This window comes from Aquarana catesbeiana, unplaced genomic scaffold (assembly GCF_042186555.1).
Source record: "Aquarana catesbeiana isolate 2022-GZ unplaced genomic scaffold, ASM4218655v1 unanchor225, whole genome shotgun sequence".
Taxonomy (NCBI): Eukaryota; Metazoa; Chordata; class Amphibia; order Anura; family Ranidae; genus Aquarana; species Aquarana catesbeiana.
This window is the reverse complement of record NW_027362652.1, coordinates 1,127,259-1,149,874: the sequence shown is the minus strand read 5'-3', so window position 1 is coordinate 1,149,874 and position 22,616 is coordinate 1,127,259. Positions and strand designations below refer to the sequence as shown.

Genomic DNA, 22,616 nt, shown 5'->3' with positions numbered 1-22,616 from the left:
GTTGTACTCTAGCAGCTACAGCTGCATAAAGTATGCAGCGCTGTGTTCTGACAACTGTACAAGTGACTTTCATCTGCTGCTGGAACAATATCAAGCCAACTTGAATGCTTCTCAAATGTTTTGAAGAAAACCGTGTATGTTTTGCTCAAATAAACTATAAACTTAAGCCTCGTACACACGATCTGATTGTTGGCCAACAGAGCGTCAGACTTTTGTCCGAAGGGCGTGTGCCGGGAACTTGTCTTGCATACAAACGCCACACAATTGTCGGCCAACAAACACTAACGTAGTGACATACTAGACGTACTACGAGCCGATAAAGAGGAAGTTAAATTGTCAGGCGCCACCCTTTGGGCTCCTGCTAATTTCATGTTAGTAGAGGTTTGGTGAGTGTTGATTCGCGCTTTTCATTTTGCGCTTTTCAGTTTGTTTCTGAACGGCCGTTCGTCAACCAGGCATGTTGTGGAATCGGAGGAGAGAACGTGACCCAAGTCCAGTCCAGGAACAGGAGGAGGAGGATTTCTTGGACCAAAAATTGGTTGCTTTATTAATCGTGACCAATTATGTCATATGCCTTTGCTGCGGGAGCTCCAGGAGAATAATCTGGATGATTTTCGGAATTATCTCCGGATGACGGACCCCTGCTTTCACCAACTCTTGGCATTGTTGACCCCCTATATTAAGAAGCAGGACACATGCATGAGGCTTTTATTTTATTTTTTGGTGGAATAATTATGATTTGGTATATTTTCTATATTTTTGGATGCATAGAATGCACTTTTTGGTTAAGTTCTATTGGCAGATAGCATGTCTAATTTTTTTTGTTTTCTTTTTTTTATGCACAATAAAAAAATTGTGTAGAATAATACCTGGCTATGTGTTTTACTTCAAATGACAGTTTGGGAGTAGGCAGTTATATCTTCAAAAATACAATGTAAAATTAACAAGGGACACCAACATAGTTGTATCTTTGAGATTAAAAACTCTGGGATAATGGTGTTGTGGTAACGTGACCAAAAAAAAAAAAAAAAAAAACTTCAAGCATAATAATATTATTCTTGACATCACTAGAAAACAAAAGAATTTTCAAATACGTTTTCCATAACTCCATCAGTTTTACCAGCAAAGCAGCTTCATTATTATCCCATTAAAGAAGAAGAAAATTGTGCGCTGCATTTCGCCAATTCATAATTTGCCGCGTCATGCATGTTAAATCTCCATTATGAACGCTAGTTTACAAGATGGACCGCTTCCGGCTTGTCCTTGCTTCCGAGCATGCATGTTTGGACTTTTGTGTGACAGACTTGTGTACACACGATACGAAAATCTGACAACAGACCGTTGTCCATGGAGATTTTACTGCCTGCCATCCAACATATGTTGGCCGAAAGTTGGACAACGATTGTCTACTAACGGTCGGATTTTAGGCAAACAGTCTGTCATCACACAATTCCCGGCCGAAAATCCGATCGTGTGTACGAGGCTTTAAGCTTAAGAAAATAAAGCATGGAAACATATAATTGTGGAATTTCATCGTATAATTACTAGATGAGCAAAAAAAATGGAATTAGACAAAAACATGCCACAAAGTTTTTACTTCTGTATGTGAGAAGACATAATTTTTTGACATTATGATAACTGACCTTTCATGGGGTCACTCAGCCAGTAAGCAAGTATGTCTTCGGATTTCAAAGTCAGAGCGAAATCTGCTTCCTTTGTGCCATGATGGTTTTTGAATTTAGATAGTACAAGGCAAAAACGGTGCAGAGTCAGGGCTGAATCTCAAACCATGTATAATCAATCAACGAGTCTATAGTTTGAGGCCAAATCCTTGCCTGTTGTTCCAATGACGTCATTTCCGGCTGCCTTCCACGCTGGTTTCTGCTTCCTGGTGGCCACAGGAGAGATTAGAGGTGACTACATCTTCCCCTAACAAGCATGATAAACTACACAGAACGCGCAACAGACGCCGATGCATGACATCACCTGCTCCACTTCCCTGGAACTGATGTGCCTAGAACCTTTTTTTTTTTTTTATCCTGTTTTGCCGTGTACACACAAGCGGACTTTTCGACCGGACCGGTCCGACAGGACGAATCCATCGGACAATCCAACGTGTGTGGGCTTCATCGGACCTGCAGCGGACTTTTTCGGTCGAAAATCAGACGGGCTTTAGATTTGGAACATGCTTCAAATCTTTCCGACGGACTCGAGTCCGGTCGAAAAATCCACTCGTCTGTATGCTAGTCCGCTGGACGAAAACCGACGCTAGGGCAGCTATTGGCTACTGGCTATCAACTATCATATCTTAGTCCGGTCGTACGTCATCACGTATGAATCCGTCGGACTTTGGTGTGATTGTGTGTGTGCAAGTCCTTTCGTTTCGGAAGTCCGTCACAAGACTGTCGGACCTTTGATGCGGAAAAGTCCGCCCGTTTGTACACGGCATAAGAGTATTTTATTTTAACACAATAAACGATTGTTTTAATTACTGCACCTAGGTGGTGCTTCTTTTCTCCTCCACCTTCTTATCTAGATAGTACAAGGCAGGCTGAGGGAAATCCAGTTGGAAGGTGTTGCTTCTAAAAACACGGTATTTGTATTATATGTTCATTGATTGGACGATGGAAGCATGAACAGAAAGGTAGCATAGTGCTATATGTAATTTATAGTATATGTGGTATGCATTAAGGCTGAGCTGCATGTCTTGCTTATTCGGAGGTCCACAAACTAAATGGAGGTTCTTTTGAAACAAAACTCAAACAGTAGCAAGAAGTGAAGCATTTTCCATCGGTATTATGGCCTTGGCCATATTTGACTGCATCCTTCTCAGGCTGGTGAGTGTCAGATAAAACAATATAAAAATAAAAAGTGACCTTGTGGTCTCCCTTCTCACGTTCAATACCATATCATTGGTCGGCTATGGATTTTAGGGACAAAAAAACACCTGCAATCCCAACTAGGGTTGCCACCTCATCCCTTTAAATCTGAACACGTATGAATTACACAGGTTCTGAGGCTAATTTAATGCAGATAAGGCAACAAGTGAGTTTAATTACCACCTTAATCAGCCACAGAACCTGTGTAATTAATATGTGTTCGGGTTCAAAGGGATGAGGTGGCAACACTAATCCCAACCAAAAATCCATACCGTACCCACACCTTATCTGAGCATGTATTCTGGCAGGGCAAGAAAGGGAAGGAAAGAACTTCACCCCCCTCCTCCAAGGCCACATTATTATTATACATGTGGGGGGGGGGCAGGTTATTGACACGCACTCACTTAGCTCCTTCTTTTCCGTACCTGTGCACAGTTTGTGAACCTCTGCGGCACAAGTCTGCTCCCATTGCTATGGGAGGATAGTTCCAGGAAAGAGCGCCAACAACACCTCCCTCCTACAAGAGGCAATTCCACCTGCCACATGTACACGCTTAACCCCGGAAGATTTTACCCCCTCCCTGACCAGAGCACTTTTTGCAATTCGGCACTGTGTCGCTTTAACTGACAATTGCGCGGTCGTGCGACGTTGCACCCTAACAAATTCTTTTTTCCCCACAAATAGAGCTTTCTTTTGGTGGTATTTGATCACCTCTGGTTTTTTATTATTTTTTGCGCTATAAACAAAAAAAGAGCGACAATTTTGAAAAAAAAGCAATATTTTTTACTTTTTTCTATAATAAATATTCCCCAAAAATATATAAAAAAACAAATTTTTTCCTCAGTTTAGGCCGATATTCTTCTACATATTTTTGGTAAAATAAACCAAAAAACGCAATAAGCGCATATTGATTGGTTTGCGCAAAAGTTATAGCGTCTACAAAATAGGGGATAGTTTCATGACATTTTTATTATTATTTTTTTATTAGTAATGGTGGTGATCTGCGTTTTTTTATCGTGACTGCGACATTATGACAGATACATCAGACACTTTTGACACTATTTTGGGACCATTGTCATTTATACAGCGATCGGTGCTATAAAAATGCACTGATTACTGTATAAATGACACTGGTAGGGAAGGGGTTAAACACTAGGGGGCGATCAAGAGGTTAAGTGTGTCCTAGGGAGTGATTCTAACTGGGGGGGGTGGGCTTCCCGATAAAAGGGAGTAGTAATCTCTGTCATGTCACAAGGCAGAACAGGGAAACGCCTTGTTTACATAGGCATTTCCCCGTTCTGCAGCTCCGTGACACGCTCGCCAGGAGACCGGCGATTCATGGGCTCGGTCACGCTGTACGCGGCAGGTGAGCGCTAGCCCCGCCAATTAAAGGGGACATACAGGTATGCCCATTTGCCCACCACTGCCATTGTGCCGCGGTCGGCAAGTGGTTAACAACAGGCTGCATGTGAAACCTTCGTTATCCTTGGTAACCACTGGCTTATACTTCACACTGTATCACCTCCTTATACCAATGTCTTTCTACCCCAATGTGTACAGTGACCCAAAGTGTAGACCATGTGTGCCGGTTACTTGCATTGCACTCCTTTGAATAACTTCAGACCAGGTAGAAAGCGAAATTAAAAGCTTTACGTAGAAAAAGGTACAAAACATCAGAGAGTTCCAAAGCTCAAGAAACAGTTCCTTCCCTACGGCCCCAATCTTAACTCCGGCATAACAGCAAAAGTAGAGAGTCCATGTTTTAGAAGGTCCATTAGTTGGTATTCTCCAATAGCTGGTGTCTTGAGGAGCGAACCCCCAGGCCCCAACGACCTTCTACATGACGGCAGCAGCAGGTGACGTTCCTTCACACCTCATGGGTGCAATTCTCTGACTCTCTCCCCTCCGGGCACAGGGGCTCTCTGCTCCAGACCACTGTCCCTCTTTAATGACACAGGATCAGTGGGTCAGACCTAAAGAAACCCACCAAGCAAAATAACCGGGAAAGGCATTAATGCCTATCCTCTTGTCCTGGGCCAGCAACTAACTAGGCTAAATAACAACCTGCCTACATACAGGATTTATATAGCCGCAACAACTTACAAGCTAAAAGGCAGACAGTACAGTTCTAAATCCTACTGTATTATAGGACCCTGCTCGTTAGAGCTTACAATCTAAATAGGAGGATAAACAGGTAATAACTGTAGGGGATGAGCCGATAGAGAAAATAAAGTTTAGTTGTTGCGTGGATGCAGATTAGGCCTCGCTAATGAGTTGGGTTTTCAGGGATCACCTGAAGGTAGATATAGTAGGAGATAGTCAGACAGATTGGGGTAAGGAGTTCCAGAGGATGGCAAAGGCTTTGGAGAAGTCCTGAAGGCGATCACAAGAAAGGGTGATGAGGGATCTAGAAAGCAGGAGGTCTTGAACAGTTTGGGTGATATTATAAGATGAGATTGGTGATGTAGCTGGGGGCAGAGTTGTGGATGGCTTTGGAAGTTGTTGTTATTATTTTAAATTTAATTTGTTTGCGGAAGCCAGTGAAGGGATTGGTAGAGAGGAGTAGTAGACACTAAACGGTTGGTAAGGTGGATGAGTCTGGCAGCAGCATTCATGATGGACTGAAGTGGGGATAGTCTATGTAAAGTGTAGCCAATGAGAAGGGAGTTGCAGTAGTTGAGGTGAGAGATGACCAGGGAGTTTGTGGTGTCATTGGTTAGCAAGGGGCGTATTTTGGAGATGTTGCAGAGGTTGAGATGGCATGATTTAGACAGCGATTGGATGTGGGATCAAAAGGAGAGAGTTCTGGAGTCCAGGGTTACACCTAGCACCCTGCCATTCAGTGATGGACTTAATAGTTGTGCCATCAAACTTGACAGAGAAGTTCCGGAAAGAAATATTATGAACTCAGCTTTGGATGGATAGAGTTTGAAAACAAGTGGTGTGACATCCATATTGATACTGTATGTGTTAGTAAATTAGTAATGCATGAGGAGACTGATGGGGTGAGCTGAGGGGTAGAAAGACAGATTTGGGTGTCATCAGCATAGAAATTGTATCAGCTGACCTAAGGAGGAGGTGTAGAGCGAGAATAGGAGAGGTCCGGGGGACAGAACCTTGGGGGACCCCACAGGTATAGGAAGGGAGGAGGTAGAGTTGTAAGTAACACTAAAAGGTGCAGTGAGATAGGCAAGATAAGAACCAAAAAAAGTACTGTCAAGAAGACCAAGGGAATAGAGTTTTTTGAGACGGAGGGGGTGGTCAACTTCATAAAAAACAGCAGAGAGGTTCAAGTGTAAGACCCCATACACACTATTAGATTTTCTTCAGATTTACCAAAACCATATAATATGAGGTAAAACCTTAAGAGTTTCAATTTGTATGCAATTAGGCAGGCCCTTGGTTTTGGTAAATCTGAAGACATAAATCTGCAGAAATTCTAATAGTGTGTATGGGGCTTTAGAATACAGAATAGTAACCCTTGGTTTTAGCCGTTAGTAAGTTGTTTGTGAATTTAAGGAAAGTAGTTTCTGTGTAGTGTTGAGGGCGAAATCCAGACTGAAGGGGACCAAGAAGGTTATTCTCAATGAGGTGGAAGTTCAGGTGGTTGTAGACCAGGCGATCAAGGAGTTTGGGGGGGAAAAGGGAGCAAGGAGATTAGTCTTCGGTTGTTAAGATTGGTGAGTTCTAGAAAGGGCTTTTTAAGTATGGGGGGACCACTACATGCTTTATAGGGATGGAGAAGAAGCCAGTAGAGAGGGAGAGATTGAAGAAGTGAGTTACAAGGGGTAAGATAGAGCAAGAGGGTGACCATAATATTTGCAAGGGAATGGAGTCCAGAGAGAGATGGTTAGATGGGCATTAGAAAGAAGTTTAGTGACTTCCTTTATATTAGCAGGATTAAACAAGGAGAGTATTGAGTGTGCATGTAGACATGGAATGTTAGCAGATGTCTCTTTACAAATGTTATCAATCTTCTTTTTGAAGTTATTTGCAATCTCCAGTGAGTGAGTTAGTGGGTTGAGGCACAGAAGAATGAAGTAAAGAGTTAAAAGTATGAAAAATTTGATGAGGACTGATTGAGAGGGAGTCATTGAGAGTGATAAAATAGGTCCTTATGAATGGTTTCTTACGTGATGAAGATCAACCATCTGAGGTGTATATCAGGGTGTGCTTCTTCCCCACATGAGACCTGTGATGTCCAGCAACATTCATATAGAAGACATTTCCCACACCCAAGGCACTAATACACCTCAAGGGTTGTGTGGGATCCCTGATGTACAGGAAGACAGGACTTCAGTGAGGAACAATTCCTTCATTTAGGACAGGAAAGTGGCTTCTCCCCCGTGTGAGATCTTTGATGTGTGTCAAGATAGGTCTTCCTTGAAAAACATTTCCCACACTCAGGACAGGAATATGGCTTTTCCCCCGTGTGAGACCGCTGATGTCTGTTAAGACTGGAGTTCTGTGAAAAACATTTTCCGCATTCAGGGCAGGAATACGGCTTTTCCCCTGTGTGCAATCTCTGATGTTTGTAAAGATATGACTTCTGTGAAAAACGTTTCCCACATTCAGGACAGAAATATGGCTTCTCCCCTGTGTGAGACCGCTGATGTATGACAAAATCTGATTTTCGTATAAAACGTTTCCCACACTCAGGACAGGAATATGGCTTCTCACCTGTGTGAGACCGTTGTGTATGTACAGCAAGATGTGATGTATTTACAAAACATCTCCCGCACTCTGGACAGGAATGCAGCTTCTCTCCCGTGTGAAATCTCTGATGTATGTGAAGATTAGACTTCTTTGAAAAATATTTCCCGCACTCAGGACAGGAATACGGCTTCTCACCTGTGTGAGTTCTTTTATGAATACTAAGATAGGATTTCAAACGAAAACACTTCCCGCACTCAGAACAGGAAAACCTCTTCTCTGTTGGAAGGACGGCACCGTCCCTCACAGTCTGAGGTTCCTCAGGATAAGAGGAATACGATGGTCCATCTACACTGTGTGGTGCCGGATGAACATTTGAGGTAGTTGGGTTTTCTCCTGGACTATACTGTGTGATGTCCTCATCTTCTACTTTACAGTCTGGAGACAAAGTGAGACAATCCTCTGAGGTTTTCCTCATCTCCCGTCCATCTACTAAAATAGAAATAAAAAGATTATTACTAGACATGAGCAGATTGGTTCCCCTAAACCAGGACTCCGCCCACATCAGACAGCTTTGTCTCTGAGGATCTTACAATTCCCCCCTCAAGGTAACTAGTAAATGGGTCCTCTGATCTCCTACAAGTTCATTTCTTTATTCATGGACCTTAGTCAGAGAGTGAGGAAACAACGAGAACTGTCTTTTATAGAGTGACAGTGATGAGGGGATTATAGGATGAGTGTCCCCACCCCCTCTATCACTCATTGCCATCTTCCCAACACAAGAAGTCCTGCACTTCTTTATTCAGTCCATGATTTAGTCCATGAATAACAGCGCAGCTGAGCCCCACCAGAGGTCAGAGAGTGAGGATGGGGGGGAGAACAATCAAGATGAAAACTGGACTGATCCTGCTCTTTACCACCAGTGGGCAGATGTTCGGACTATAAAACATACATTTAGGACAATATAGTATCAGAATTATGTAATGTACAAGACAGTGTATATGATACAGGGGTTACAAGTATTAAGACTCCTAATTTTGGTATTCAGTAAGCAGTGGTTGTGTAAAATTTTCCTGGAGGTCCCACACCGCTGCCTACCATCTCCTGAGACTGCACTCAGTGACTTGGATCTGAGACTATACAGACATATCCCTCCGCCCGGCACAGCCAGCAAACATTACAGCATGTAACCCTGGGATGTGCAAGACAGGGAACTCATGGAAATTGACCAGGGTGTTACAGGCTGATAATCGCCCAGTCCTTGCCCCAATCAGTGAACAGTATGGGTGGAGGAATGTATTTAGTGTTAATGACCCACCTGTGCTGATCTCTGTAGCAGTGTCCTCCTCTTTAAATGTCCCCGTTATTCCATCCTCCTCCATAGACTGCTGATCATCCCTCACATACGTCTCTTCTTCTTCTGCTTTAACCTCAACTTTTACATCTATCAGATCTTCACCCTAAACCAAGAGAAGAATGGAAAATATAATCTGTAAAATTTAGGATCTAATATTGTGACATCAAATTAAAAAAATTCACACATCGTCTCCAAAAGTCCATGTTCTGAAAGTTCTGTCCCACCAACCTTGTAACAGTGAGGGATGGTGTGATCTTCCTGTGTGTAATCCCGGGAATACAGAGGACGGGGACATCTTTCCGGTGGGTTCCTGGTATTAGGTGGCTCCATCATATTCTTGTGTCTTTCTGAAAACTCCTCCATCACTCCATACTCCTCATCCTCCTCTTTATACTCTTCTTTAACAACAATATTATCATCCCTGAGATTTCCACTCTGAAAGATCTAATAAAACATTCATTGTAACAAATATACTTCTGTATAAATTGCAACTACCAGCGATTGTCAATCATCTACCTGATGATGGTGAGGGATGGTGTGACCTTCCTTTGTGGAATCCCGGGAATACAGAGGACGGGGACATCTCTCTGGTGGGTTTATGTAGCTGGATGTCTCCACCATGGTGTCCGGGTACAGATGTTCGTGTACTTTTAGAGACTCTGACTTCTCCATCACCCCATCCTCATCCTCCTCCTCTTTTATCTCTTCTTTAACCTCAACTTTAAAATCTCTCATGTTTCCACTCTGAATAATAAAAATTACATCAATTGTAACAATGCAGATAATGTATAGATCCTAATGATACCAGTGATTGTTCCTCAACTACCTGATGATGGTGAGGGATGGTGTGATCTTCCTGTGTGGAAACCAGGGAATACAGAGGACGGGGACATCTCTCTGGTGGGTTCCCATTACTGGATCCATCTGTAGGAAACACACACACTGACTGAATACATTGTTTCTATGTGTTTATCAGATGATGGGGGATCTAGGTGGACCCTCCGTACTGCTCTCTCCTTTACAATAAAGTCTCCTCTTACCCGGTGATGTGAGGGGCGGCTGATTGTCCATCATGACGTCCTTGTAGAGATCCTTGTGTCCTTCTAAATACTCCCACTCCTCCATGGAGAAATAGACAGTGACAGTCTGACACCTTATAGTCGTGATTTAACATTAAGGTCAGTGCAATAAGGTGAGCGTTTATATGAGCACTGGGTGGTTGCATGCATTGCACGGGTTACCCTGAAAAGAAGTGGAAGCGATTAAGAATTTCACAGAACAGTGGAGAACTTTCATCATAAAAAATATGATTGCAATTTATGGACATTGAATTCCCGTTTATAAAAATGTTGATGGTTTGTTTTGATTAGGGGACATTTATTTTATTTTATTGTATTGCGCCACATCAAGGTATAATGCATCAGGTTCTTGCCCGGCTGATTGCAGAGCTGCCCATTAACTCCCTGGAGGATGATGCCCGTTAAACAGTGATGGTGCTGCCCGAGGACACCCGGTTAGACCTAAAACAGATTTTGGAGAAAATGTGACAGTCCCGGAGTTAAAGAGGAGTTCCACCCAGGGGGGCCGTCAAAAAAAAAAAAAAAAAAATTAAAAGTCAGCAGCTACAAATACTGCAGCTGCTGACTTTTAATTGGACACTTACCTGTCCCTGGGTCCAGCGATGCGGGGGATCAAAGCCCCGCTCGTCCCCCCCCTCCGCTCGTCGGCGCCGGCATTTCAACTGTGGGCGCCGGGCTGTGGCTTCACAGCCTGGCACCCACTGCGCATGCGTGAGCGGCGCCGCGCGCCGTGATTGGCCGCTCAATCACCTGGGACCTGTAATGGGTCCCAGATGATTGACAGGAGGGAGGGAGCAGAGCTGACCCCTTCCTGTGCCTGGGGGGAAGTGATGTCACCAGCCCAGGCAAAGGAACAGGCAGACTACGAGGGACCACCTAGCAACAGGCATTTAGAGGTAAGTGAAAAAAAAAAAAAATATCCAAATGTTTTTTTGTTTTTTTTTTTTAGAATTTTTACAGGTATTTTTGTTTTTTGGGTGGAACCCCACTTTAATGTGGAGGTTTTTCATTCGCAGGCAGCAAGAAGATAAAAGCCTCACTCGCTTCGCAGTAGCCCTCCAAAACCTGTTAAAATGCCTAGAAATGGATGTACACAGCTGTGCCAACAACACTGCCTCAGACAGATTACTGGAGGGACCAGTTTGTTGTGGGAATGAAGGCCGGGCCTGTTGGGAGAGCCCTGCAGGAACGAATAAAAGCACAACCTTCATTCTCTTTCAATGATATGGTAGTGGAGGTGGTGGCGTGGGAACAGGAGGACCCCTTCTGGCTGTCCCTAAAGGCAGCCAACAACCTGTCCATCTTAGTTGAAGGCATCACTTGGATGAAGATACAAATAGAAGACCAGGTGGGGGTCGTGGTGACTCGCTGCCAGGTGAGCTCCCAGTACCCATTCTCTTGGGCATGAATGTTTAGAAGGACTTGGACTTGCCTTGTTTGCTGGCCAAATGTGAGCATTCAGAATGGTGTGCACAGTGCTGTGGCCTGTGGGCGGTCTGGCTTAACGTGATTCAAGCCTTCGAGGCCTAACAGCGAGCAGTTAAGAGACAGCCTGAACGGGTGGGGGTTGTCCTCACACGCCCAAACAAAAGTTGGTCCTGGCTCTCCTCCAAGAGATAGTCTGCTCCCTTCCTGTCAGGGCCCAAAAGAAGCTGCAAGGGGCTATGGTAATGGTAGGATTAGGGGTACCGGGGGAGTGGACAGCCCGTACCTCATTCCATGTTCATAAGGGGAAAGTGCTGGTCCAGCTTACCAACTTGGGAACCTCCCTGATCCCACTCCCCAACCACACCACCGTTGCAGATCTCTACGTGGCTCTCGTTTATTGCATCTTCCGGGCCCAGCCAGGAGTTTAAGCTGTTAGCACCCCGTTACAGGCCGCCATGTCCTCTCTAAATGACAAGCAATACAGACTGCTGCTAGAAGAATTGGCGATTCCCTTCTGTACTATCCCTTTTTCTCAACAGTGACTTCGTCATCAGATACTGGAAAAACACCTGCTGGTATTTGCAACCAGCCCAGGGGATTATGGCTTCACGGAGGCAATAGACCAGTGATGGCGAACCTTGGCACCCCAGATGTTTTGGAACTACATTTCCCATGATGCTCATGCACTCCTCAGTGTAGTTAGGCATCATGGGAAATGTAGTTCCAAAACATCTGCCAAGGTTCGCCATCACTGCAATAGACCATCACATTGATACGGGGGATGCTCCACCCATCCAGGAGTGGTACCCACACATTCCCCCAGCACTTTGCCAGGAGGTTAAGGACTTGATCTGTAACATGCTACAGGGTGGGGTCATCCGAGAGAGCCACAGCCCAATAGCCCATGGGCCACTCCGGTTGTCCTAGTGCACAAAAAATACGGGAGCCTGCGGTTTTGTGTGGACTATTGCAAGGTAAATGCCTGCACCCATCGGGATGCCTAACCACTACCCAGGGTGGAGGAATCACTAATGGCACTGGACCAAGCTAAATTTTTCTCGATGCTTGACCTGGCGGGCGGCTACTGGCAAGTACTGGTAAGGGAACAAGACTGTGAAAAGACTACCTTTATCACAACCCTGGACCTATTTGAATTAAATTGTATGCCCTTCAGGCTGAGTAATGTTCCAGCGGCTGATGGAAAGGTGTTTGGGTGACTTCCACTTCAAGACTGTGTTAGTCTATATTGATGACATCACAATCTTCTCCAAGTCATTTGAAGATCATATCCAACATCTAAACTGGGTGTTCATCCGCTTAATGCAATAACTCTTGAAGCTTAAACCTAGCCAGTGCCGCTTGATGTCAGTCCAAATCCAATACCTGGGGTACATTGTAGATGCGGGAGGGGTCTCCCCAGATCCAGATAAGGTCCAGGCGGTGTAGGACTGTCACCCCCAAATGACTCTTACTGAGCTACACTCTTTCCTAGGGCTAGTAGGATACTACCATAGGTTCATTCCCAAGTTCATGCAAATTGACGCACCTCTCACCCAGCCATTGAGCAGCCAGACGACACAGAAAAAGGAGCCCTCACCCTCCATACAGTCCCAGTGGTGGGAACAAAAGCCCTTTTAAGTCCTCAAACAAAACCTAACGTTGGCTCTCCTGCTGGCCTATGCCAACTACTCAAAGCCCTTCTATACACTGATGCCTACAAGTCCTGGTGGCTATCCTGACCCAAGAGCAAGAAGGATGCAAATGAGTAATCGCCTACGCCAGCTGTAGCCTGCGGCCCACAGAGCGAAACCCCCATAACTACAGCTCCTTCAAGCTGGAATTGCTGGTCCTGGTGTGGGCCATCGCAGAGAAGTTGGCGGCGTATCTCATGGGCAAAGAAATAGAAGTCTTCGCGGATAAAAATCTCTTGCCTACCTGGAAACGACCAAACTAGGGGCAGAGGTGGGTCGCCCAATTGGTCCGTTTCAACTACAAGATCTTTGATAATAACTTAAAGTCCAGGGCAATTTTTTTATTATTTTTATTTTTATTTTTTTTTATTTTTTGTTTTTTTACACACACACATTAAAATATGCATTACTTGCTAATAAAATGCCTAACACCACCGCAATGATATATTTTTTTCAGAAAACAGAGGCCCTATGGAATAAAAAGGCACCAGTTGCAAATGTTTACGTTGCATTAATTTTTTGCTCAATAGGTTATTAAATGCATGTTTTTTTGTAACAGTACACTCAACTGAATTCTAATGCACACAAACACAATATAATACCCAATTTTTCTGTAACATATCAAAGATGCCAAACATGTCAAACCTTAAAATTGAGGGCGCCCACGAAATCACGTCTAACTTCAATACCCAAAAGGGCTTCGGAAAGCCTTTGCAGGTCATCGGTTTAGAGATAATCGTGAACGATGACCCTAGATTTACGGTGATCACTCAGACATGCACAATGATGGCCGTTACGTGTGGCACACTATTTATGCTCTAATACAGGTGCACTGATTACATTTAAGACCTTATGTGCATGAATGTGGAGGCGGGATTAAAATGCTTTGGTGTGTTTTTATTTGTTTTATGTTACTTTCATTTTTTTATGCTTAACCGCTTCAGCCCCGGAAGGATTTACCCCCTTCCTGACCAGAGCACATTTTTGCGATTTGGCACTGATAATTGCGTGGTCGTGCGACGTTGTACCAAAACAAAAAATTGACGTCCTTTTTTTTCCCCACAAATAGAGCTTTCTTTTGGTGGTATTTGGTCACCTCTGCGGTTTTTATTTTTTGCGCTATAAACAAAAAAACAAAAAAAGAGCGACAATTTTGAAAAAAAAAAACAATATTTTTTACTTTTTGCTGTAATATCCCCCAAAAATATATAAAAAAAAACATTTTTTTTCCTCAGTTTAGGCCGATATGTATTCTTCTACATATTTTTGGTAAGAAAAAAAAAGTAATGCAATAAGCGTATATTGATTGGTTTGCGCAAAAGTTATAGCGTCTACACAATATGGGGTTGGTTTTATGGCATTTTTATTTATTTATTTTTTTTATTAGTAATGGCGGCGATCTGCGATTTTTATCATGGCTGCGACATTATGGCGGACACATCGGACACTTTTGACACTATTTTGGGACCATTGTCATTTATACAGCGATCAGTGCTATAAAAATGCACTGATGACTGTGTAAATGACACTGGCAGGGAAGGGGTTAACACTAGGGGGCGATCAAGGGGTTAAGTGTGTCCTAGGGAGTGATTCTAACTGTGGGTGGGAGGGGCTACCACTCACATGACAGCGACCACTGCTCCCGATGACAGGGAACAGTAGATCCCTGTCATGTCACTAGGCAGAACGGGGAAATGCCCTGTTTACATATAGGCATCTTCCCGTTCTGCGGCTCCGTGACACGATCGCGGGACACCGGCGGACATCGAGTCCGCGGGACACCGGCGGACATCGAGTCCGCGGGACCCGCGGGCACGGTCACGATGTACGCGGCGCTTGACCCGCCAATTAAAGTGGATGTACAGGTACGCCCATTTGCCCAAGTGGTTAAAGTGATCGCATGGGATTTTTTTTTTTCGTCAAAATAAAAAAAAAAAAGTTATACTTACCACCTCTATGCAATTATATTGCATAGAACAGTCCCTTTCCTGCTCATCTGCAGATTCCACCCCCCCCCCCCCCCCCGTCGGCACTGTCCACTCCTCCCTTCTTAGCAAGCTTGTTGCTATGGAGACACGCGTGCTGCACCTAGACATACACAGCGTCGGAAAATGACGCCACTACTTCCTTCTCACATGAGTTTGACTGACAGCAGCAGGAGCCTATGTCTGCCCTCCGTTTCTTCTGTGAGTCCAGGAAGTGAGGAGAGTGGGGCCGCAGCCAGAACAGCGCTGGAATGGTGACAGGAGCCAGGTAGGGATGGGGGCGGGTAGGAAAAGAGGTGGGGCATCTTTTACCTTAATTTAAAAATTTAAAAACCTAGAATCGCGCTAAACATATAAGTGAATTTGTGTCATCATACACTGACCAATCAAATGAACAGTCATATACCTAGTGAGTAGAAAAATTAACAAAAGTGTACAAATTGAGAATGATTAACCACTTGACCACTGGGCACTTAAACCCCCTTCCTAACCAGACCAATTTTCAGCTTTCGGTGCTCTCACACTTTGAATGACAATTACTCAGTCATGCAACACTGTACCCATATGACATTTTTGTCCTTTTTTCACACAAATAGAGCTTTCTTTTGGTGGTATTTAATCACCGCAGAAAGAGAAAAAAAAACGCTCCATAGTGTAAAATCTTCTTGTTTATTAACCACTTCAATACCCGCCCATAGTCAAACGACGGCCGCAGATGGGATCTCCCATCCTGGGTGGCCGTCATATGACGTCCTGGGCTTCCCGGCCGTCTGGGGGGGCGCGCACCCGCTGTGTTGCTCGGGACCCGGTGCGTGTGCCCGGCGGCCGCGATGTCCGCCGGGCACCCGCAATTGCCTGCTAACCGAGCAGGACCGTGGATCTGTGTGTGTAAACATAGAGATCCACGTCCTGTCAGGTGAGAGGAGAGCGATCTGTGTTCCCAGTACAGAGGAACACTGATCGGTCTCCTCCCCTTGTGAGTCCCCTCCCCCTACAGTTAGAAACACTCCCTTAGGAAACATATTTAACCCCTCGTCTCCCCCTAGTGGTTAACCCCTTCCCTGCCCGTCACATTTTTTACAGTAATCAATGCAATTTTATAGCACTGATCGCTGTATAAATGTAAATGGTCCCAAAAATGTGTCAAAAGTGTCCGATGTGTCCGCCATAATGTCGCAGTCACGGAAAAAAAAAAATCGCAGATCACCGCCATTACTAGTAAAAAAAATAAATAATTTTTTTTTAAAAATGCCATAAATCTATCCCGTATTTTGTAGACGCTATAACTTTTGCGCAAACCAATCGATATACGCTTATTGCGATTTTTTTTTTTTTACCAAAAATATGTAGAAGAATACGTATCGGCCTAACCTGAGGAAAAAATTTGTTTTTTTTTTAAAAAAAACGGGGATATTTATTATAGCAAAAAAGTAAAAAATATTGTGTTTTTTTTTCAAAATTGTCGCTCTTCTTTTGTTTATAGCGCAAAAAATAAAAAACGCAGAGTTGATCAAATACCGCCAAAAGAAAAGCTCTATTTGTGGGGGGGGGGGGAAGGACGTCAATTTTGTTTGGGTGCAACGTAGCACGACCGCGCAATTGTCGTTTAAAGTGCGACAGCGCTGAAAACTAAAAAATTGGTCTGGGAAGGAAGGGGGTGAAAATGCCCGGTATTGAAGCAGTTAAAGATAAAAAAGTAATGCACTTACATAAAAAAGCAGAATAGCAAGCCTTGTTGTCCGGTGCGGCAGCCGGTTTGCCTCCCATCAAAGTAAGCCTGCGCTTTAGCGGTCTTTCGGCTATAGCGCAGGTGGGAAGTGATTAAAGAGGAAGTAAACTCTGTAGTTTTTTTTCCCCCCTATTTTCTTCCCTGCAAAGTAAAGTCATAATGTGCTAGTATGCATCACATACTAGCACATTATGTGACACTTACATGCAAATGAAACATGCGTCGTCCCCGCTGCAGGCCGCATCCATCTTTGCTCGTGTTCCTTCCGGGGCCCATGGAATTCTAGGCTTACTACATAGTTACATAGTAGGTGAGGTTGAAAAAAAGACACAAGTCCATCAAGTCCAACCTATGTGTGTGATTATGTGTCAGTATTACATTACATATCCCTGTATATTGTGGTCATTCAGGTGATTATCTAATAGTTTCTTGAAACTATCGATGCTCCCCGCTGAGACCACCGCCTGTGGAAGGGAATTCCACATCCTTGCCGCTCTTATGCCGCGTACACACGGTCAGACATTCCGACAACAAAATCCATGGATTTTTTTTCGGACGCTCAATCTTGTCTGGTTTCAAATTGTGTGTCCGGGTTTCAGACCACCTGAAACCCGGACACGATATTCAGAAAGGACTGTGGCTCCCCAAGTAACCGGGTACCACAACCGCCGAATGCATAGGTGTGCACACGGGCCCCATCCCCCATACACGGACAGGAGAGGAGAGAAGGCTTGATCTGCTCCTCCTCCTCCTCCCGCCCCTACACCTCTGTCTGCCCACCCACACTTCAATCCCTGGCATGCTGTGCCTCAGGAAAGGGATGTGTGGGCTGGAAGTTTGAAGCTCAACCGGCAGATACATTGTGAAAGGTGTCGATGTCTGAGCCTCCATCCTTGAGTGAGTGAGCACACCATCCAGTGTCTGTGACTGAAGTCTCCCCCCCCCCTTTCCTTCTCTCTCCTGCCTCCACGTGAGTGAGTACACTAAGGTAAGGGGGACTCAGATGTAAGGAGTGCCGTGTGGACTCTGATGTAAGCATAGCTCCCAAAATTTTGAGATGGGAATGAGGGACACCTATTTGCAAACATATGTAGGCATAGGACACGCCCCCCTGACACACCCCCTTAAAGGAGAATTAACCAAAAAAAAAGTTAATTAAATCCACAAGGACTTTTTTTAACCACTACATTACCTTTATAGTTGCTTTTACATTTTTAAAAATGCAGCCATTTCGAAATGGGATGAAAGGTTTAGCGCTGGGAAACACTTTTTGAAAGATAAAAAGTGCATTTTATATACAACTATATAGATCTGACCAGAATGAGGGACAAATGAGGAGGAATGAGGGACAGAGGGACATTGCTCCAAATCAGGGACAGTTGGGAGCTATGTGTAAGGGGGGCTGATGGGAACCCTAATTTAAGGGGGAATGCTGGTGTCACAGACCTAGCCAGAACAGAGGCTGTTGGAGAGGACTGTATGCAAGCCTGTTGCCTTTTGATTATGGGCCCTGGATTTTCAATGGATTCATTCCGTTGGGACACATCCTGTGAGGAGATGCTAATGTCATCAACTTCACTCACCTGTCTGATGTCAGCTATAATGTGTTTAATGTAAATAAGTTTAGTCTAGGTTCTAAGGGTATTCAACTCATTGTTGTTTGTTCTAATTAACCCTGTGTTGATGTTTATGGTAATGTGTGTAAATTGAATGAGCTGATCACATTGTCCTCTATACAATGTAGGAGACGGGACGACTCCTATTGGAGCTCATGTTAATTAGGTTAGCTTTGAGTCATCCTGGTGTATAAATGTGTGGGAGATCTCAAATAAAGAGTAGTTCTGATGTACTCCAAGACTGGTGTTGTCTAGTTCTTGGGGTTCCTATAGCCAGATCCATTGGACTCGTGTTCCAGAACTTAGGAAGCGGTAGACTGACGGAAGCACTCAAGCGGAGTGTGGGACGTTCCGTGACAGCTGGGAACTCTGATGTAAGTCAGAGGTTTGGTGAGCAGGAACCCCCTTACATCAGAGGTCCCCTTTACACCAGAGTCCATAGCGTTCCCCCTTAAAAATAATTTTTCTCCATGCATGGCTAAAGCGTTCGGGTTTGGCTTGAGGAAAAAGTGGCAACCCCTAGGTGGAGGTGGTCCGGTGGTGTGTGCAGGGGGGGGGATTTTATCTTCGGAAGAAGGGTGTGGAAGTGTAAATTTCAGCACACAAAGTGGATATCAAATACACAAAATCCTGTATTTGATATTCAATCTGTAGGCTGGTTATATATACACACAGCAGCTGTGTATTTATTATTATTATTTGTCCATAGCGTTTATATTGAGTTTTTTTACACTTCAGCACAACCTGAATCCGCATCTCATCCCTCGTTACAAGAGACGGCTAAGGTGAGAAGGTGACACATCTCCAACATGAGGAGAATGTTCCGGTTCTGTAAGCGGGTAAATGCTCTGCCCCTGAAGGGGTTAATCTAGGTTTCCACACTATATATGTGTGTATCATCATCTGCTGGAGGTAAAAGACGTCACAGTGACTATGGAGGAGGACGACGGACATGACGGGCGTACGGTTGTCACCTGTCCGGGATTCACCCGGACAGTCAGGGTTTTGAATTATGTGTCCGGGTTTCAGTCCACCTGAAACCCGGACACATTATTCAGACAGGAATGTAGCTTGGAACAGGGCTTGACAGGAGGGTGAGGGGTCACTATGTGCGCCACATTACTATTCTCTTTGGAGTGCCCAAAGGTGTCCCAGGTCTGCTACAATCAGGGGCGGACTGACCATTCGGGCACTCGGGCACTGCCCGAGGGCCCCATGCCACTAAGGGGCCCCATCGGGGTTGCCAGCTAGGGACAGTATGTCAAAATCTGTGTTTTTTTTAAAAAATCCCAAGATTATAGCTTCCCACGCCTCTCCAGTACCTTTTCAGTGTGTGTATGTGTATTCTGTGTGTACACTGTGTGGCCCCATAATCTATTGCCTGGGGGCCCCATAATCTCCTATTGCCCGGGGGCCCCATGAGTTGTCAGTCTCCCCCTGGTTACAATCCTATAGTGTATACTAAAACAAAACAAAAAAAATTTAAATTTACTGAGCGCCACTAAAGTGTTTGGGTTTGGCTTGAAGAAAAAGTGGCAACCCTAGAGGGGGGGGTTACTGGGTGTAAATAGAAAATAAGATCTCATTACCTCCTCTACTGCTACTTCCACCGTCTTCTCACTACTTCCTCCCGACTCACCTCTCACCCGGAACTTACTATTTATACCTGACATCACTTCCTGCCTGTCTTCCATAGAGATTCCCTATCTCGGTATAAGTGAGATCACCACCTTGTGGAGCTCAAAGGAACTGCAGCCCCATGTAACATCTCATAGTGTGAACACAGCCTTGTGCTGTGTGTGTATTATTATTATTATTATTATTATTATACAGGATTTATATAGCGCCAACAGTTTGCGCAGCGCTTTACAACATCGGGGAAGACAGTACAATTACAATACAATTCAGGAGGGATCAGAGGGCCCTGCTCATTAGAGCTTAAGTGGAGGGCCACCCTAAAATAAAAAATAGCATCAAAAATTGTAAAAAGATTTAAAAAAAAAAAAAAAATTTACCTGAAACCCTTGTTGCTAGGCAGTCTTCCTAATCTGCCTCTTCCTATTCCGTGGCATGTCCTGCTCCTCAATGAGCGGCCCCGTTGCCTTCTGGGAACTGTGTGTGTCCCAGAAAACCACGGGGCCATTCACAGAGCGCCGCGCCGCTCGCGCGTGCGCAGTAGGAAACTGGCAGTGAAGCCGCAAGGCTCCACTGCCTGTTTCCCTTAGTTAGGATGGCGGCGCTGGCATACGATCCGATGGACAGATCGTCCTCGGGGGGGCCGACATCGTGGGCTCACTGGACAGGTAAGTGTCCTTATTAAAAGTCAGCAGCTACAGTGTTTGTAGCTGCTGACTTTAAAAAAAAAAAAAAAAACGGCTGGAACCCCCCTTTACAATCTAGAAGGGAGGGTCAAGTGGAATAAAGGGTAGTAGCTGTGAGGGATGATCAGATGGACAAAATGAAAATACAGTTGTTAGGTGTGGGTGGGATAGGCTTCTCTGAAGAGGGGGGTTTTCAGGGATCTTTAAAAGCTAATAGAGTAGGAGATAGACGGACAGATTGGGATAAGGAGTTCCATAGGCTTGGCGAGGCTCTGGAAAAGTCCTGGAGACGAGCATGGGAGGAGGTGATGAAAGAGCTAGAGAGCAGGAGGTCTTGAGAAGAACTAAGAGAACAAGTAGGTTGGTATTTTGAGACTAGGTCAGTGATGTAGCTGGGGCAGAGTATGTACTATATATCCTTATAGATGGGGTCATCTCTACTCCCACCAAGGGGGAGAGAAATATATTACTGCCTAGTCCAGCCTCTCTCAGCCAGGGTTCCTCCCAAGGTTTCTAGGGGTTCCTTGAGCAATGAACGATTTTTGTCTCTCAGTAACAACTGACATCAATGATCTGTAAGGGGGGCAGTCTTCTTACTGATGACGATGTAAGAACGTCAGCTGACCACTGATATAAGGGGGTCCTTCTCCCATTGGTCACCAATGTAAGAGACCACTACACTGACCACTTTTATAATGGGGGTCCTTCTCCCATTGGTCATCAATGTAAGGGACCACTACACTGACCACTGATATAGGGGATGCTTCTTTTTTTTAAATTATTATACAGGATTTATATAGCGCCAACAGTTTGCGCAGCACTTCTTCCATTGGTCACCAATGTAAGGGACCATTACACTGATCACTGATATAAGGGGGTCATTTTCCCATTAGTCACCAAGGTAAGTGACCACTACTGACCACAGATATAAGGGGGTCCTTCTCCTTTTAGTCATCAATGTAAGGGACCACTACTGACCACAGATATAAGGGGGTCCTTCTCCTATTAGTCACCAATATAAGGGACCACAACACTGACCGCATATATAAGGGGGTCCTTCTCCTATTGTTCCCCAAGTGTAAAGGACCACTACACTGACTATTAGTAATGAGCTCTGGGTAGAATTGTTTGTGGGTTTGGCAAAGAACTGAACTAAACAGATGTTTGGCTGAATAGAACTTTTAATTGCTGTATTATTACCGCCGCTAAATGAGACAGCTTTCATCTCAGGCTGACTGTTAGGAAACCAGCGGCTTCTGGAATTAATCAAAAGTAGAAAATCCATCAAAATGGTGATATTGGTCAGAGACTAATTGGTATAGTTGCAAGGCTAGGTCTTGGTTACAGAGTGAAGGTTAATGCTGCTCATACTATATATATATCCCTTATCTACATCATAGACATTTTCTTCAGCTTCTTTCTTTTCTTAGTAAATACAATAGAAATCTTTACAATCCTATAGAAGACGTTGGTGCCATGAGTAGTCATAGAAAGGTTCAGCATTCCAATAGTAGAGGAAGAGGCGGTCTGGTGACTTTTGCACCACTGTCACAAATAACCCCAGAAATGTGTCTAATACATGTATTTCCTATGATGGTCAGACCCATTTAGTGGTCCCAATGTGGTACTTCCCAGATTGAGATAGTTGTCACGGAGGCTTTTGGAGGGGACTCTAGGGTCCCTAATTAAGTCCTAGCTGCTTCATTAAATATAGTATCTGCTTCACACGGTGAGACTAGCAGATGCTAATGTCATCAGCAAGCCACCTGTCTGGGCCCCCCTGCCATAATGTTTTTATTGTAAGTAGGTCCCCTGCTATTGTCTGAAGGTGTTCTGTGTTTATATTTATGTTAATGTGTATTGTACCTTCTGAGCTTG

At 44.5% G+C, this 22,616-nt stretch overlaps 2 protein-coding genes across 4 annotated transcripts in view; one reads left to right on the top strand and one right to left on the bottom strand.

The window, feature by feature from the left end:
- LOC141121569 (uncharacterized) overlaps positions 1-22,616 on the top strand; it is a 121,656-nt gene that overhangs the window by 53,985 nt on the left and 45,055 nt on the right. The window lies entirely within an intron of this gene.
- Positions 4,508-20,079, bottom strand: LOC141121559 (uncharacterized). 3 transcript variants are annotated; one of them, XM_073611192.1, is made up of 7 exons: positions 20,007-20,079; positions 9,930-10,131; positions 9,716-9,813; positions 9,406-9,633; positions 9,118-9,333; positions 8,851-8,992; positions 4,508-8,024 (listed from the first exon to the last, which is right to left on the bottom strand). In XM_073611192.1, exons 2-7 carry the CDS (start codon positions 10,012-10,014, stop codon positions 7,195-7,197), a joined length of 1,599 nt encoding a protein of 532 aa, XP_073467293.1. In that variant the 5' UTR covers positions 10,015-10,131; positions 20,007-20,079; the 3' UTR covers positions 4,508-7,194. The 3 variants fall into 3 exon arrangements, with proteins under 3 accessions (XP_073467293.1, XP_073467294.1, XP_073467295.1); XM_073611193.1 differs by having other exon boundaries at positions 9,118-9,324; XM_073611194.1 differs by lacking the exon at positions 9,118-9,333.